The 17,473-nt window shown below is 47.0% G+C and overlaps 1 protein-coding gene across 7 annotated transcripts in view; it reads right to left on the minus strand.

The window, feature by feature from the left end:
* Positions 1-17,473, minus strand: part of SLC25A48 (solute carrier family 25 member 48) — a 43,361-nt gene continuing 25,888 nt past the window's right edge. For 5 of the 7 annotated variants that reach the window (XM_060008802.1, XM_060008798.1, XM_060008804.1 and 2 more), the window contains 2 exons: positions 17,190-17,447; positions 8,387-14,659 (listed from right to left, as the gene is read on the minus strand). In XM_060008802.1, coding sequence (XP_059864785.1) covers positions 14,316-14,659; positions 17,190-17,447 — 602 coding nt within the window. In that variant the 3' untranslated portion in view covers positions 8,387-14,315. Of the gene's footprint in view, positions 1,229-4,398; positions 4,529-8,386; positions 14,660-17,189; positions 17,448-17,473 lie in introns of those variants that run through there. The other 2 variants (XM_060008800.1, XM_060008803.1) reach the window with 2 other exon arrangements.

Below are 17,473 nucleotides of genomic sequence, written 5' to 3' on the forward strand. Positions count from 1 at the left end.
GGATAGTAAAGGAGAAAAATCAAGGAGACCACACTGAGGGTTTTATTTCAAGCAGGGAACCCTTTGCTACAGTAACAGCATAAGCTGAGGAGACTGAACACTTTCAACTCGGTGCCAGAGCCATGCTTTGTGTTGGTGCTGGGTCTGCTGGGGGATGGCATTTTCAGAGACATTCTCCAAATCACTCAAGGGGGATGGGAGACAGTGGAAAAATCAAGGAAGACCCTTTCAAGGGGGAAAAAAGGGGTGGTGGGGGGGGGAAATCTAAGGATATTTTCCCCACCAGGATTTAAGCCCGGAATAGATGCATCACGCTGGCTGGAGGCGGCTTCCCAGGGCCCTGTGTTGAGAAGGATTCGGGAGCTGCATTCAGCTCACGAGGAAGGGGCTGTATGACTGATTAGGGACGCTCTTGGGGGCGTGGAAGTGGCAGTGACATCATGGACACATAACAGCAAAAGAGCAGTGGCCTCCCCACGTGGTCCCAGGGAGAAGTAAAATTTAGATTAGTGACATCATAATGGAAATCAGACTGTAGACAAAGAGTTCATTTTGTTCTGTTTTGTCCTCCATGTGAAAATAAGGCCCAGAGAACACCCACCCGACCTGCGCTCAACGCCGCCATCCCGGAGATGTTGCAGCCGCGCATGTCACTGTCCGGGGAAGAGAAACCTGCTACAAGGCTTCCCCGCCGCCCTGCCCACCTGAGGCAGCTGAGGAAAAAGAAGCGAGCTCGCCATCTGAGTTCCTCGCCTCACCTGTCGAGCGGGCTGCTCTCTGGGCTGGTGACATCCACAGGGGTCTAAGCAGAGGGAAGAATGAGGGTGGTCAGTCTCTTGGAAGCCAGGCGGAAGCATCTGATACAGAAATGTTTTTATTTGGGAGCTTCGAGACAACTCCAGCTCCTCTGTGAATTCCCAGTGAGTTTACAGCAGTCTTGGGGGCAGGGTCCATTTGATCCTGCTTGATATCAGGTGCCAGTGAGGATCTGCAATAGATGGTCATGAATCAAAGGTCCTTCCAAGGCAGCAGCTCAGCGGCCCCAGCCCAGAGGTGAGGAAGAGTGCTTGCAACTGGGAAAGCAGGGATTCCGGAGGTGAGACCGGTTGGCTGAGGGTCGGCGGGGAGGCGTTCTTTCTCTTCAGTAAATTCGCTACCGCAGGTTCTAGAGATGCCGCCATCAGTATCAGCTGTAGCAGAATGAGGCCCTGGTCAGGTGATGCTGGCTCTGGGAAGAAAGAGGAAAGGTAAGACTTTCATCTAACTGGGATTATCAGTCAGCGAGATCCAGGAGTCAATCCATCTGAAAACTGTTTTAGTGAAGCAACACTGGGCAAAGTATCGCCATGAGAACAGACTGGGGAAAGGCTATGAGGTTGTCCGGGGTTATCTGTAAAAGTTCGATAAAAGATATTGTAGGAAAACATGTATCTTCCTGCCTTGAAACATGAATTTTCCTGAAGTTGAAAGCGGGCCAATGAAGTTTGCATATCACAGCAGAGGGCGGGCCAGCATCATTCCAGGAAAGTTCTGGGGGCAGGGGATGCTGGCGGGCCGGTAGGGATGGTGCAGTTGGATTCACAGGCCTCGGACCTGAAAATTCAGGTCAGTACTTGGATTCACAAGCGCTGACCACTGAGCAGTGGCTGGGACCCCACTTCTACCACCAAAGGGCATCTTCCTCGTACAGTCTGATCCTGGTTTCTCCATGTGAACAGACAAAACTAACCACATCACAAAACCACCACCTTGTGCGGTATTTACTGGGTTTCCAATGATCCTTGGGTCACTCATATGTGTGATCTGGGAGCGAGATAACTGAGTGGATGAGTGAGAGGGAAGTGCTCTTCCTTCCCAGGACTTCGTGGGAGCGGGGTGGGGGGGGGGGCGGGGGAGGGCTCTGTATCCGGTGGTTGGAAGGGGGCTGGAGCTGTTTGGGGCTGGACTCTATTCCCTGCAGGCACCTGGAAACAATTCCACGCCGTTCCCACCACCTGTGCCCAGGAATCGCGATAGACAGCGTCCCACCACTTTTTAGGCTCCCTAATTCTCTAACTACCTCATCCCACTCTGTCCTCAGTCTAGGTTACGAGGCGGGCACTGGCTGCCTTGTCTTCAAAGAGTGGGTTTTACTGCTGCCTGGGGCATGACCTGCCCGAGACCTCAGCGCGACTTGATAAATTCAGATCCAGGACTCATTAAAGGGCTTTGGTGTTCTTGGATTAGAGGAGGAAGTTGAACTCCTTGGGTGAGGCTTGTTCAAGACGAGGCTCCGGAAGAGTCACTGGGAACGCCCTCCTCCACCTGAGAGGCACCAGCCCCCTTGCCACCACAGCAAAGAAAAGGCACACAGACAACTGTGCCCCTTGTCCTATCAGAGCGCTTTCAGAAGCAAAAGCTTCCAGTTGGGGCACTGCTCTGAAAGGTCAAATCCAGGACAATCAGGATGGGGCTTGCTAGCAACGCCTTCTTCCCTCCTGAAGCAGCCAATCACCAGGGTGGCCACAAGTGGCAGGGTGCCACGGCTCAGGCAAGCGTCCAGTGACTCTGGGATCTGTGAAGCCTTGGCATTAAACCCGCTTTGCGGCTGAAGATTTAATGACATGGAAAAATGGTCCTGAACTAGCAAATGGGAGGAGTGAGTTATAAAATACTGAGTAACGTTGGATCCCATTTGGGGGATAAAAAAGTTGGAAGAATATTAACAAGGTCACGAGATTACAGGTATTTTTATTTTGTTCTTTCTGTTTATTTGTATTTTCTATTTTTTCCTACAATAAAAATGCATTGATTTTATGATAGGATTGTTTTAAAGTCACTTTCATCTGTTAAAAGGGGGATGTGGCCAGTATCTGAGCACAGCTTTAAGAACCAGACTTCTCTTCCCTGTCTTGGACATAACCCAAGTTCAGTGACTCTTTACCCAGGATATTTAATTATGCAAAATGTGTTGCTGCCCTTTTCCTTTAGTAAGAGGGCAAAATGCCAGCAAAAGCTGCGGATATAGGTGCTTTAGTGAAAAGCTCAAGCATGGGATTTAAAGCCAGCGTCCAGGGCTGGGCCTGGGCTCATTCTCATCCATCCTTCCCTTGGCTCTAGGGTCTGGCCCCATCCATGCATCCTAGCCAGACTCTGATGCCCCAGGGCAGTCAACAGGGAGGTTGGCTAGACCTTCCTAATGAAGACAATCCTTTCTGAGAGAATTTGCAGTCACCACGACTGAAGCAAAATGGTCTCTTGTTTTCTAGAAAATTCAGTGACTCATCCCACTTTGTCTTCTGAGCTCTGCACACAACTAGTTTGGGGCTAGAGAAGGAGAAACAGGGGAGGAAAAGAAGGGGAGGAATTGAGGGGATATTGGAAGTTGATCATCCGTCTACTCAACGGTGTTTCTGAGTGGCCATTTGTGTGCCAGGCTTCGTGAGAACCACTAGTGATACAGAGGTGAAAACATAGTTACAGCTCTCCTGGGACCTTCGTGCTGGCTGGGGAGTGAGGAAAGTTGGCAGGCAGTTATAATGCAAGGGCATGTGGTAGGGACACAGCAGAGCCTATAGCAGGCACACATCCTCCTGGCTGAGACATCAGGCATCTCCTCCTTCCTGGAGGAGGAGACCCCTACACCAAGCCTTGGACGACAAAGAGGAGTTGGTGAGGCCAAAAATAAGAGGAAGGCCTGAGAAGAGGGTGTCAGGCAAGGGCGGCATGCACAAAGACCCAGAGGCGAGAGTGAGGATGGTATGTTTAAGCTGCTGGTGAGAACGAGGCTGTTAAGGACTGAAACATAACCTAGAGGGCAATGGGAAGCCATTGAGGACACTGGAGCAAGGGAGTCACTTGTTCAGATTTCTGTTTTTAGATCCCTTTGGCTGCAGTGACCTTTCTACAATGAGAACAGGAAAAGGAGAGGGTGAGGGAGGCAGGGATGGTATAGCAGAGGCTGTCCTCTAGAGCTCTGGGAGCCTGTCCTCAGACCTAGACTGAGTTCAGTAGGGAGGTGGGGAGATGCTGCCTGTGTAACAGGCTGTGGGTACCCTGGTTCAAGTCCTCAGTCTTGAGCCTGGGTTATTTAAATTGTACAGTGAAGCTAAACACGCGTCTCTTCAAGGGCTGTTGAAGCTACTGAATGGGAAACAAGATAGGTGAGCTCACTATAAACAGGTAAGTTCTGTGTCGACCTCAGTTACTGAGCGTCCAGCTCACCATCAGCCACAGGTGGGCATTTCAGAAGGGCTTTTTGATGACAAGAAGGGTGGCAATTCTAGCCCAGAATTAACACAGATTAAACAGGAAACAAATGACAGAGGGATATTTCAGAAGGCCACACCATTTTCACCTCAAAGAACAAAGTTTTAAGCTCCAGGAGGGCACAAGTGGCTGGGCAGGAGGTGCACTGACCTTGCGCTCAGGGGCTGGTCGCCACGTGGTCCCCGCGGATCGCCTGCAGCGAGAGCTCGTACCCAAGGAACATGGCCGCGCTCATGGGGAAGCCCCGCACGGCATTGACCGTGATGCCTCTGAAAAACACCTTTGGCAGGAGGCGGCGTTATCACAGGGCACTGACCTGCACCTTCCGCAGGGCTGCCACCGAGGGCAGAGCCAGGGCCGGCGCTGCTGCCCACCCACGCAGCCCCCTGTCCCAGGCTGGACCCTACAGAGCCCAAAGGACGGGGAAGGTGGAGACCCTCCCCGCTCAGCACACACACACCCCAGCCACGCCCCCGCCCTCAGCCACGTCACTTCTGAAGGCGCGTTCCTTTGCAGGCCTGGTACGCATGCGCTGCATACTATGCGCCAACAGGTGAGTCCCGCGAACACCACATACGCTCTGCTTAATTGTTGCGCTCTCTCGTGAGCATGCGCACACATGCTTGGTTCTCGGGACTCTGCAAGTCAGAGCTCCACACGCTTTGCAGTGGTAGAGCACCCGGCCATGACCAACAACTGTGACAGGTGCTTCACAGGTGTCCCCAAAGGGGCAGGGTAGGGGGAACTCAGGCCCTGCTCAAGGTGACACACCTGGAGTCCAGGTACAGTTTGCCAGTTAGTAGCTGTGTTACTTGGGAAAATAGCAAAGTCTCTAGAAGTCAATTTTCCCAACTGTCAGATGGGGGTGATAATACTATTGACCTCCTACAGTTTTTGAGGGACTAGATGAGACGTTGCTTTTAAAGGCATTTTCACAGTGCCTGTCCAGCAGTAAAGCACTCCTTAACTGTTGACAATCACACCACCATCCTTATTATCAGCAGTCACCACTTCATACAGAGTAAGCACTCCACTTCGCTCATTAGTATGAGCCTTTAATACAAGAAGACTGTACTTGTCTTCACCCCTAGGGAATATGGTAAGACCCTTTCCTTCCACCCTGAATCTTCCTGCCTGGTGCTGGGTAGACACTGATCTCTGTAATGTGGTTCCAGCCCTTGGGAAGTTGATAACCTACTAGGGAAGATAAGCCCCATTCAGGAGTAACTACAGCATAACCTAGAACATGATGAGAATAAATAAAGGCCTTGGTGAGGGGTGGAATGGGGAGGAGCTGTCATTAAATGTCTTCTCTGGGAAAAGATCACGTGTCTGAAGGCAAATCACTACCCAAGTGTGAATGACCTGAGAACTGTCAGGTGTAAGATGTAAACTTGTTTATTGATGCCTGTATGATTTACTGTTTACGGACTAGACCTGGTACTATAATTTTCAGAAGGTAGAAATCCCTTACATGTCCCCAATTTTCTTAGTTGTTGGACACTGTGATGTCAGGGTAGGTGCAGGCCACTGTCATGGGCCAGGACATCAGGTGACAGACATCCCTTCAGGAGAGGAGCCTGCACCATGGCACTCGTGGCAGCCTGGGACATGCAGCTTTGTCAGGAAGGAGAGAGAAGGCCCTCAGTGTACCTTGGGGGGTGAGGGAGACTTGGCCCCAGGGAAGGGAGCTTAAGATCCCCAGAGGTGAGCAAGTGGCCCAGCCTAACCCTGGAGCAATTCAGGTAGGGGGGCAGGAAGGCTCCTTGTAACATTAGGACTCCTCTCTAATGTCTAACCTTTATGGAATTCCACAGGCTCAGCCAGGGTGACTGAATAGCAGCAAGGAACTGGGTCAGCCTCTGAGAGGAAAATTCCATGCCGGGTGCACAGAGAGGCTCCCGTGTGCACCGGGGTTTGGCTCTGCAAGGCGAGGCAAGCCAGGCAGGACGCAGCTTGGAATGTGACCCTCCTCTCCCATAGCACTGGGCCGTGCAGGAGCCGTGGGCCACTTCAGGCAGCCAGAGTTCATGAATGCATGAACGAACGAACTCCTTGATGTGAAAAAAGAATGGTCTCTGGGGCTGAAAGCATCCTGGTGGTGGTTGTGGTAGTGGGGGATTTCTGGAGTGGAGGGAGGCCTTCAGATCCCCCGAGTGGCAGAACCAAAGAGTAACCAACACTGGTGCCTACTTACCCCTAGCTATGGCCTGCTCTGCTGTGAGGCCCAAAGATGGCAAAAATAGTGCAGAGCTACTGGCTATCACCTTGGCTTTTGGAACACAAAAACAGTAGACAGAGTCTTTCCTCATGAATCCTCAATGGCTCCCCACTTCCCAAGGTCAAGTCCATACCCTTCCCTGGCCTGCCAGGACCCACATGCTCTCTCCTTGCACTGCTCTGACCTGCCTCTTACACTTGACACTGTGGGCAGTATATTGGCCTGCCATTCATTCCTCCTAACAGGCCAGCTCTCTCTCACCACTGAGCCTCTTCTGGTCCCCTCTGCTGGAATCCTCCCCAGACTCGGCTATACCCTCTGGTAGCCCTGCCATGGCCACCCCAAGTAGGATTATGGCCCGCCGTCTTCTGTGCCCTCAGTATCTCTGCCATCACAGCACTTCTCACACCATCCTCCAATCACCTATGACTTGTCTATCCCTTCATTAATAGTCCCAGTCAGAACTTCCCTGGTGGCGCAGTGGTTGAGAGTCCGCCTGACGATGCAGGGGACGCGGGTTCATGGAGCGGCTAGGCCCATGAGCCATGGCCGATGAGCCTGCGCGTCTGGAGCCTGTGCTCCGCAACGGGAGAGGCCACAACAGTGAGAGGCCCGCGTACCAAAAAAAAAAAAAAAAAAAAAGTCCCAGTCAGAGTAGTGACAACAGGGCTGTGTGCGTGGCTCACATCTGAATCCCCAGCATCTGCACGGTGCTTGGACTAGAGGATCCTCTATAAATCTTATTAAATGAATCAATGGATGGATGGACAGGCAGATGAATGAAGGAGTGAATGAATGAATGAATGCGTGAACGAACAAACTCCTTGATGTGAAAAAAAAATGGTCTCTGGGCTGAAAGCATGCTGGTGGTAGTGGGGGATTCCTGGAGTAGAGGGAGGCCTTCAGATCCCCCAAGTGGCAGAACCAAAGAGTAACCAACACTGGTGCCTACTTACAAATGGTCCCCTCCATCTCTCCTTAGAGTCATCCAGTCTCATCCCACTGTCACAAACCCCCTCACAACAGTCACCTCTGTGGAGCTAGAGGACATCAAGTCACTCCTCCAGCCTCCTTATTGCAGATGACAGCTCTCCAAGTGTGAGCCATGGCTCATGTGGTTTAGGACGATCCTCGCAGCAGGCAGAGAATGGATCCAAAACTACTCCACCTTTCTTCCGTTCTGACTTGGGAATGCCCCAGAAGTCCATGGACTTACTAGTTCCCCTACCATAAAGACTGCTTTACTGGTAATCACTGAGTTACAAGGGGCTACTAAGATTGGGTACCACTGCCATTATATCACTCCTTTCCAGTTCTTTACTATCACTGAGTTCTTCTTCCATAGGGAAGTGAGAATAGGTTGCAGCCTCAGTGAGCTGCAGTAAAACTGTTTGGGAATGCGTACTCCACAAAGCCAGCACTCAAGCTCAGTAGGATTGGAGCCATCCCTCGGCCTTGGGAAAAGATGCTCCACCTGCCGCAGCTGGGGATCTGACTGTGAGACCACCCAACTTTCCAGGGCTGTATAAGATTATCTTTTTAATCATGTTACTATATATGTTTATATGCAAGCACATATACAAACATACATAAATATACATACACACATATATGCTTGCATAGGCTGTGAATATTTTGAAAATATATCACAAGAAACTTATAACAGTGATTGCCTTTGAGAGAAGACTGGCAGGGGGTCACAGGAGGGACATTTAGACAGTATATCCTCTTATACCTTTTGAAGCTTCCTATGTTCACATACTACCATTTTTTTTTTTGCGGTACGCGGGCCTCTCACTGTTGTGGCCTCTCCCGTTGCGGAGCACAGGCTCCGGACGCGCAGGCTCAGTGGCCATGGCTCACGGACCCAGCCGCTCCGCGGCATGTGGGATCTTCCCGGACCGGGGCACGAACCCGTGTCCCCTGCATTGGCAGGCGGACTCTCAACCACTGCGCCACCAGGGAAGCCCTACATACTACACATTTTTTAAGCAACTAATAAAAAATAATTTCAGTCAATGATGTGGTTAATCAAGTTGAATATTGCTATCTCTGCTTAAAACCTGTCTCTGACTATAAACTTTGGGTCAGACACTTTTGAGGTTAAGAAATCAATCATCTGACCTCAGTTGTTTTCTAGGACTTTGCTTTTAACAGAACACAGTAAATTTTTGGAGGAAATAATATCAGCGATATATTTTGCTTCTACAGGACTTTTTGGAAAAATGATACATTAATATATGGGGAAATAGAAAAAAAATCTCAAATAAAAACTGAGCATCTCTTTTGAATCTCTCTTATGTGTCACTCTGTATTTGTTGGTTGAATCACAAACTGTGCTTCTGCTAAAAAAATACAAAAGACAATTGATTCAACATGTATTTATGATAAAAATAATAAAGGCCATATATGACAAGCCCACAGCTAACTTCTTAATCAATGGTGAAAGGCTGAAAGCATTTCCTCTAAGATCAGAAAGCATTTCCTCTAAGAAGATCCACTCTTGCCACTTTTATTTAGCATAGTATTGGGAGCCCTAGCCACAGCAATCAGAGAAGAAAAAGAACTAAAAGGAATCTGAATTAGAAAAGAAGATGTAAAACTGTCACTGTTTGCAGATGACATGATACTATACATAGAAAATCCTAAAGATGCCCCCAAAAAACTACCAGAACTCTTCAATGAATTTAGTAAAGTTTCAGGATACAAAATTAATACACAGAAATTTGTTGCTAACAATGAACTATCAGAAAGAGAAATTAAGAAAACAGTCCCATTTACAACTGCATAAAAAATACCTAGGAATAAATCTAACTAAGGAGGTAAAAGGTACTTGGTAAACTATAAGACATCAATGAAAGACACTGAAGATGACACAAACAGTTGGAAAGATATACCATGCTCATGGATTGGAAGAATTAATATTATTAAAAAGACCATACTCCCCAAGGCAATCTACAGATGAAATGCAACCCCTATCAAAATATCAATGGCATTTTTCATGGAACTAGAACAAATAATTCTAAAATTTGGATGGAAAAACAAAAGACCTTGAATAGCCAAAACAATCTTAAGAACAAAGAACAAAGCTAGAGGTACCATGCTCCCTGATTTCAAACTATACTACAAAGCTACAGTAATCAAAACAGTATGATACTGGCACAAAAACAGACACATAGATCAATGGAATAGAATGGACGACCCAGAGATGAACCCATGCTTATATGGGCAATTGATCTATGACAAAGGAGGCAAGAATATAAAATGGGGAAAATAAAGCCGCTTCAATGATGGTGTTGGAAAAACTGGACTACTTTCTCACACCCTATATAAATGCAAAGTGGATTAAAGACTTAAACTAAGACCTGAAACCATAAAACTTCTAGAAGAAAACATAGGCTATACATTCTTTGACATCAATCTTAGCAATATTTTTTGAGATCAGTCTCCTCAGGTAAGGGAAACAAAAACAAAAATAAACAAATGGGACTATATCAAACTAAAAAGGTTTTTCACAGTGAAGGAAACTACCAGCAAAATGAAAATGCTGCCTACTGAATGACAGAAGATATTTGCAAATGATATATCTGATAAGGGGTTAATATCCAAAATATACAAAGAACTCATATAACTCAACATCAAAAAACCAAACAACCCAATTAAAAACTGGGCAGAGGACCTGCAAAGACATTTTTCCAAAGAAGACACACAGATGGCCAACATACATATGAAAAGATGCTGAAAATCACTAATCATCAGGGAAATGCAAATCAAAACCACAATGAGATAGCACCTCACCCCAGTCAGAATGGCTATTATCAAAAAGACAAGAAATAACATGTGTTGGTGAGGATGTGGAGAAAAGGGAACCCTTGCACACTGTTGGTGGGAATGTAAATTGGTGCAGCACTATGGAAAATAGTATGGAGGTTCCTCAAAAAAAATAAAAAATAGAACTACCATACAATCCAGCAATTCCACTCCTGGGTATTTACCTAAAGAAAATAAAAACGCTAATTAGAAAAGATACATGCACTCCTATGTTCATTGCAGCATTATTTACAATAGCCAAGACTGAATTAAATATTGACATTTGTGAAAACATGGATGGACCTAGAAGGTATTATGCTAAGTGAAATAAGTCAGAGAAAGACAAATACTGTATGATTTCACTTTAATGTGGAGTCTAAAAAACAAAACAAATGAACAAACATAACTAACCAGAAACAGAGTCATAGATACAGAGAACAAACAGGTTGTTGCCAAAGGGGAAGGATGTTGAGGAGGAGAGAAATAGGTGAGGGAAATTAACAGGTACAAACTTGCAGTTACAAACTAAATGAGTAATCGGTATGAAATGTACTGTGTGAGGAATATAGTCAATAATTATGTAATATCTTTGTATGGTGACAGACGGTAATTAGACTTATCATGGTGATCATTTTGAAATGCATAGGAACATCAAATCACTATGTTGTGTACCAGGAACTAACAAAGTGTTGTAGGTCAATTATACTTCTAAAACAAACAAATAGAGAAAAAGAGATCAGATTTGTGGTTACCAGAAGTGAGGGGTGGTGGGAGGGGATGTACAACATGTAATGTACAACATGATAAATATGATGAACACTGCTGTACATTATGTATGAAAGTGGTTAAGAGAGTAGATCCTGAGTTCTCATCACAAGGAAAAAAGTATTTTTCTATTTCTTTAAGTTGTATCTATATGAGGTGATAGATGTTCGCTAAATTTATTGTGGTCATCATTTCATGATATATGTAAGTCAAATCATTATGCTGTACACCTTAAACATCTACAGTGCTATATGTCCGTTATAGCTCAATAAAACTGGAAAAGAAAAAAAAACAACTGAGGTGAGAATTCTAGGAACATGGCAGAGTAGAAAATACCAGGACTCTGTCTCCTCACCTAGATAACTATTACACAGACAGAATTTGTCTGATGTAACTACTTTAGAACTCTGGAGTTTACCGAAGGCTTCCAACTTCCAGGAGAGGGTTTGGGCAGTGGTTAATTTCAGTCAATGTCAGCATTTAGCACAGTAGCAGCTACCCATCCCCCATCCCAAGCCCTTTGGCAGGCATCTATGCACATGTTCCTGGAGTAACCTGCACACAGCTTGTGGGAACCAGGGTGGGCAATGAGAACCTTGTCCTCCAAATACTGGACATCTGTGTTCTGGTCACTGATTGCTGTTTCTGATCATGAGGTGCAAAGAGGAGGGCAGTCATTCTTGTTTAACCTCCCCCTCCATCTTGCAACCCCCTTGTTCACTGGCTGAAGTGACTTCCAGGGAGTTTAAAGGGATGGTGCCCCTTTCCCTTCCCTTCATTTCTCTCTTTTTCCTCTTTTGGGAGCCAGACTAGGACATTCAAAAGCGACTGCATGTATGAGGAAAATTAGAAAGTGACTGCGTATGCCCAGGGAAAGGCACAGGCTCAGAAAAACACTGAGAAAACCTTAAGTTTACACCTCAGATTGATCATTGGCACAGAGATAGTCTACAGCAATCAAAAATAATAACAAAACCCACCACACCCTGGGGAAGAGGGAGAATTGGACTTCTAGAGTTACCACATTATTAGATTCAAATGTCTAGTTTTCAATAAAAAATCACAAGGCATATAAGAAACAGGAAAGTGTGGTCCACTCAAAGAAAAAAAATCAAAATAAAATGTCCCTGAAAAAGACCTGATAGCATATCTACTTGACAAAGACTTTAAAATATCCTTCTTGAAGATGCTTGAAGAACTAAAGAAAGATGTGAAGAGAGTCAAGAAAATGATATGTGAACAAAATAGAAATATCAATAAAGAAATAGAAAACCCAGAGAGAAAGCAAACAAATTCTGGAGCTGAAAAGCACTGAATGAATGAATGAATAACTGAAATGAAAAATTTACTAGAATGATTCAAAGGTTTATTTGAACAGGCAGAGGAAAGAATCAGCAAAATTAAAGATAGGATAAGAGAAATTATTGGGTCTGAGTGACAGAAAGAAATAACACTGAAGAAAAGTAAACAGAGCCTAAGGGACTTGTGGGAAACTATCAAACAGAGCAACATATTCATTGTGGGAGTCCAAGGAGAAGAGAGAGAGAGAGAGACAGAGAGAGAGAGAGAGAGACAGAGAGAGAGAGAGAATATATGAAGTAATAGGGCCAAAAACTTCCCAAATATGATGAAAGACATGAATATAAACATCAAAGAAGCTCAATGAACTCCAAGCAAGATGAATTCAAAGAGACCTACAAGAAGACACATTATAATAAACTTTTGAAAGACAAAGAGAGAATCTTGAAAGCAGATAAAAAGTATCCTCTGTAAGACTTTCAGCAGATTACTCATCAGAAACTTTAGCAGCCAGAAGGCAATGGGCGAATATATCCAAAGTGCTGAAAGAAAAAGAACAAAACTGTCAAGAAAGGATTCTATATCCAGAAAAACTATCCTTCAAGAGTGAGAGAGAAATCAAGACATTCCCAGATAAACAAAAGCTGAAGGAGTTCATTACCACTAGATCTACCTGGTAAGAAATTCTCAAGAGAGCCCTGCAGGCTGAAATAAAATCACTAGACAGTTAACTTGCAGCTGTATGAAGAGATATTGTAAAAATCTCACAAAAGGTAAATACATGGGGAGAGTGACACTAGCATCATGGCAGCCCCAAATGTCCCTTATTTTGTCCTCAGTTCAACAACAAAAATTCAGCATCCATCCATGAACAAAAGTGCCTCTGTGGGAGTTGTGGGATCCAGTACCATACACCAAGGGACCCAAGAGGAGTCTTTCCCACCTGTGCATCAGCTAATAGTCAGACAGACCTCAGTACTGGCAGCGAAACCTGCAGTAGCCTGTGAATTGGCTCCAGCCACTCTTGGCTGTAGTCCAGGAGCAGCTGGAGAACACTGACTTGGGAGGTCACACACAGATGAGAGAGCCTTTGTGGAAGTCCAGTTTTCCAGAGGACAAGCTCTGGCACTCCATTGGAGCAAAAAAGCAGAAGTTTGGACACACTGGAGTGGCAGTTAGTAAGGATTGGAGGGCTTGGGATGAGGCAAGGCCTCATAGGTCAATAGTAACATTAACACTAATAAAACTACTAATACTAATGCTAATGATAAACAGATGACTCTTTCTAAATGTTCTCTATGTGTTATACATTAAACTGAGCACTTTTTATATGCCTAATTTAATTTAACCTACAAATATCTCTGCTGCTCATGGTAGGGGTGATTATCATTGGAGAAATTGAGGCCCAGAGAGGGGAAGCTTGCCTGGATTCCCCCAGTTCACAAGTAGCCAGACCTGGCTTTGCACTTAAGTCTGCTGACTAAGAGGCATGCCAAGAAAGCCAGGGGCCCATTCAAGGAAGAGCAAGCATGAGGGTACTAGGGGGTATAGTGGGAGGCAAGAAAGATGGGGATGTTTATAACTTTGGACACTAGATGTGGAAAACTGATCTTCATTCTGAGATAGTTTAGAGGCAAGTAGAGGCTTGGGTTTAGGATAAGCCCTTTAGGTTCAGGAGAAGGAAGACAAGGCCAGGCTGGAGGCTGCCTCAGTAGCCGAGACCAGAGGTGATGGGGTCTGGACTTGTGTGGGGTGGAAAGCAGAAGACAGATCAGGGAATTGGAACCTGCAAGATGTGATGATTGAAGTGGTTCTGGGAATTCCCACTTATAGGAGGGGTGAGGCTGAGGTGCTAAGCAGGGAGTGACGAAGGAGCTCCTAGCCTTTCTGGATGAGGAGGCCAGCTTTGGTAACACAGATGTGGGTCCAGACCCCGGCTCTGCCACATACCAGCTGTGTGACCTCAGGTAGGTTACCAGTCCTCTCTGAACCCATCAGCTGGGTGCACACCCACTTCCTCCTCCAGGCCGGGGCAAGGACTGGATGAAACAAGTGCTTCATAATTTAAAAGCCAGCACCTCGTTTTCCTGATTCTCTTCTCTGTAGTCTCACATCTTCCAAAATCTCTGACCCTACCTTCCAGGGACTGACACTGACCCTGCATGACTGCTGTGGGGCTTACTTTAAGACCTTCCTTCTGGTAACTCTGGGAGATACAGTCCAGGACACCTTTGTATTTGTTTATATAAACCCCGTCAGCTTGCAGTCGACTCTTCACGACATCCATAGGAGTTGCTGTCCCCCAAGAAATTGCTCCTGTTAAGAGAGAGACAAATAGGTATCAGGGGCTGGCTGGTTGGGGTCTGGAGGGGACCCGGCTCCCTGCAGATTTCCACCATTCAGAGGCTTCATATGCTGCTGGGGGACGTGGAAACAGCTCAAGGTCAGGACCTATGAAGGGGGTTCTTGATCCTCCCTCGCCACTGGCTGTGGGACTTTGCAGAAGTCTCCTGCCACCTCTAGGCCTTGAGTTTGTCTTCTGTAAAATGGGCCAGCAGCACCTATCTTCGTGGGGCTGCTATGAGGACCAATAACCTGAGGCATGTGAAGCATGTAGCACAGGGCCAGGTCCATCGCTAGTGCTTCCTAAGCAGAAGGATTTATCAGCAGCTTCTATTGGAGGAACAGGAACAGGCCCCATAGTACTTTCCGGGCACAGGGGAGGGAGATCAGGGTGAGGCCTGAGGCTGAAGGCTGGCAGCTCCCCAGAGGCAGGATTTACTCTGAACATGAAGAAGACGCTAAACAAACACTTTCCCATAGCCTGCTTGCCAAGGAAGGGTCAGCTTAGGGATTGCAGAGAAGAGCAGGGTCAGGTCTTTAAAAAGCTCTTATCTTTTCCAGTGATGTGGAATAGAAGCCTTAGGACCATGGGCCACTGGGTCATCTTCATTGGATAAGTTCAGGTGTCCTGGTTTGAGTACTTTGTGACTTTAACGGACTCTAAGAAAACAACGCCAGGTTATTGTATAAACAGAGAAATTGGCACATTCTTTGATGGGGAGAGAAAAACAAACCGATGCCAAAGTCCAAGGCAGCTGGTTTGCAAGGTTTTGTAACTGCGGCCCAGCGGCTCCCAAAAGAGGCCTTAGCCTGTCCCCAGCCCCCTGCCCATCCCAGCCTCCTGCCCTTGGTCCTCTGGGAGCCCTCTGGACCTCTCGTCCCTCCTGCCTTCTTCCAGGATAAATGGGGCCGCTTTTCCCCTGGAGTCAGCCCAGGTGCTGCCCTGGCACACTCCCCTGTTCTCAGCCCATGGGCGAGGGTATTACAAAACCAGGTTTGACTGCCAGGCTACACGCATCTGCTCTCACCAGAAATGAGAGCAGCCGGGGCCTGTCTGCGTTCTCAGTCAAGAAGTACTTACTGAGCACTTACTGGGAGCTGGCACAGGCCAGGCCTCAGGCACAAGGCGGGGAATGGGAACACTGGGGTCTGGTGGCTAAGATGTGGGCTCTGTTATGTGTTTCCTAAGTTTCAAGCACAGCTGATTAGATAATGAGGAGGAGGGATGACAATTTTCTTCTGTCCAGTGGATCCTTCCCATCAGCATCAAACATACCATGTTATCTGCCTTTTTTTTTTTTATTGGAGTTTGGTTGCTTTACAAGGTTGTGTTAGCCTCCACTGCAGAACAAAATGAATCAGCCATACACATACAGACATCCCCTCCCTTTTGGACTTCCCTCACATTTAGATTACCACCGTGCATCAGATAGAGTTCCCTGTGCTATACAGTACGTTCTCATCAGTTATCCGCCTTCTTGAGAAGCAGTCCTCTCTTGACTTCCATACCCCTCTCTGACTACAGCTGTGTTTCTCTCTCTCCCGATACAGCACATTCAAATCTCTCAGAAGTGTTTTTTGTCCTTGGGTTCTCCAGTTTCTTTCATCCCATTCTCTCTTGATCCCACTTCAGTCAGGTTTTCACACCCTTCTCTTCATCAAAATGGGTCTTGTCAAAGTCCCTGGTGACCTACTGCATTGCTAAGTCCAAGCAGTGGGAATAGCCAATGCAAAGGCCCTGTGGTGGGGAGAGAGCCAGGCACAGTCAAGTTTCAGGAAAGAGACCAGCGTGGCTGGAGCAGAGCAAAGTAAGGGGACGGTAGCAAAAAAAATGAGTGCGGAAGGGTAACAGGCAGCTGGAATGCTGATGGTCTTGAAACCATTGCAAGGTCATTGACTTTTACCCAAGGTGAAATGGGCATGCAGCGTGGGTTCTGAGTAAGGAGGTTAAGTAACCAGTCCATGGTCACAGAATGACTAAGTGTGGATTTGAACTTGGATCTTTCTGACTGCAGAGTCCCTACTATACTGTCTGCATTAGCTGTGTGACCTTGAGTTGGTCACGCTGAACCTGTTTTCTCACCTGAAAAATAGGGAGACTTATTCCTACCTTCTGGGGCCAATGAAAATCTCACATTGGAAAGGTTTGCAGGGTGCCAGTATTCAAAAAAGGTGAGCCATGATAACAGAGTTTCTTTTCAAAGCTCAGTGATACCTGACACAGAGTAAGTGCTCAAAATATACCTTCCAGCTGAAAGCTGTAAGAGTCCAAATAGGGACTCAGAGAGAAGGGGATGGGAGAAAGAGGGGGGACCATTCCCCATTCCTAGCCCTTTGTCTGCCTGGCTAGGTCTGGCCATAGCAGGTACTTAACAAAGAATTGTTGGATGAGTGGCTGGATGAACCCTGCCCTTCCCCAGGGCTGAGAAGGGTATGGTAGGCTCCCCAGCTGTCTTGCTGCCATGGTCAGCACGGGGGCAGGGATCAGCCATGCCGCCCTTACCTGCCATGCCTCCCGCCAGCCACACAGCACAGGTGCTGGGGCCTGTGTGGGCCTCGGGCGTGATCCAGTCACTCAGGAACAGATAAGGGATGAAGTAGAGGCAGTAGCCCGGGACGTCCCGCAGCAGCATGGCACTGGCGCCCCGGTACAGCCCTGCCAGGCCTTCAGTCCGCACGATGGTTATGATGCAATGCACAGGCCCCTGGTAGGCTGGCTGCTCCCCAAGAGCTGCCACCCTGGGCTTCAAACCGAGGTTGGCTGCAAAGACAGTGCAAAAAGATAGC

This window comes from Delphinus delphis, chromosome 3 (assembly GCF_949987515.2).
Source record: "Delphinus delphis chromosome 3, mDelDel1.2, whole genome shotgun sequence".
Taxonomy (NCBI): domain Eukaryota; kingdom Metazoa; phylum Chordata; class Mammalia; order Artiodactyla; family Delphinidae; genus Delphinus; species Delphinus delphis.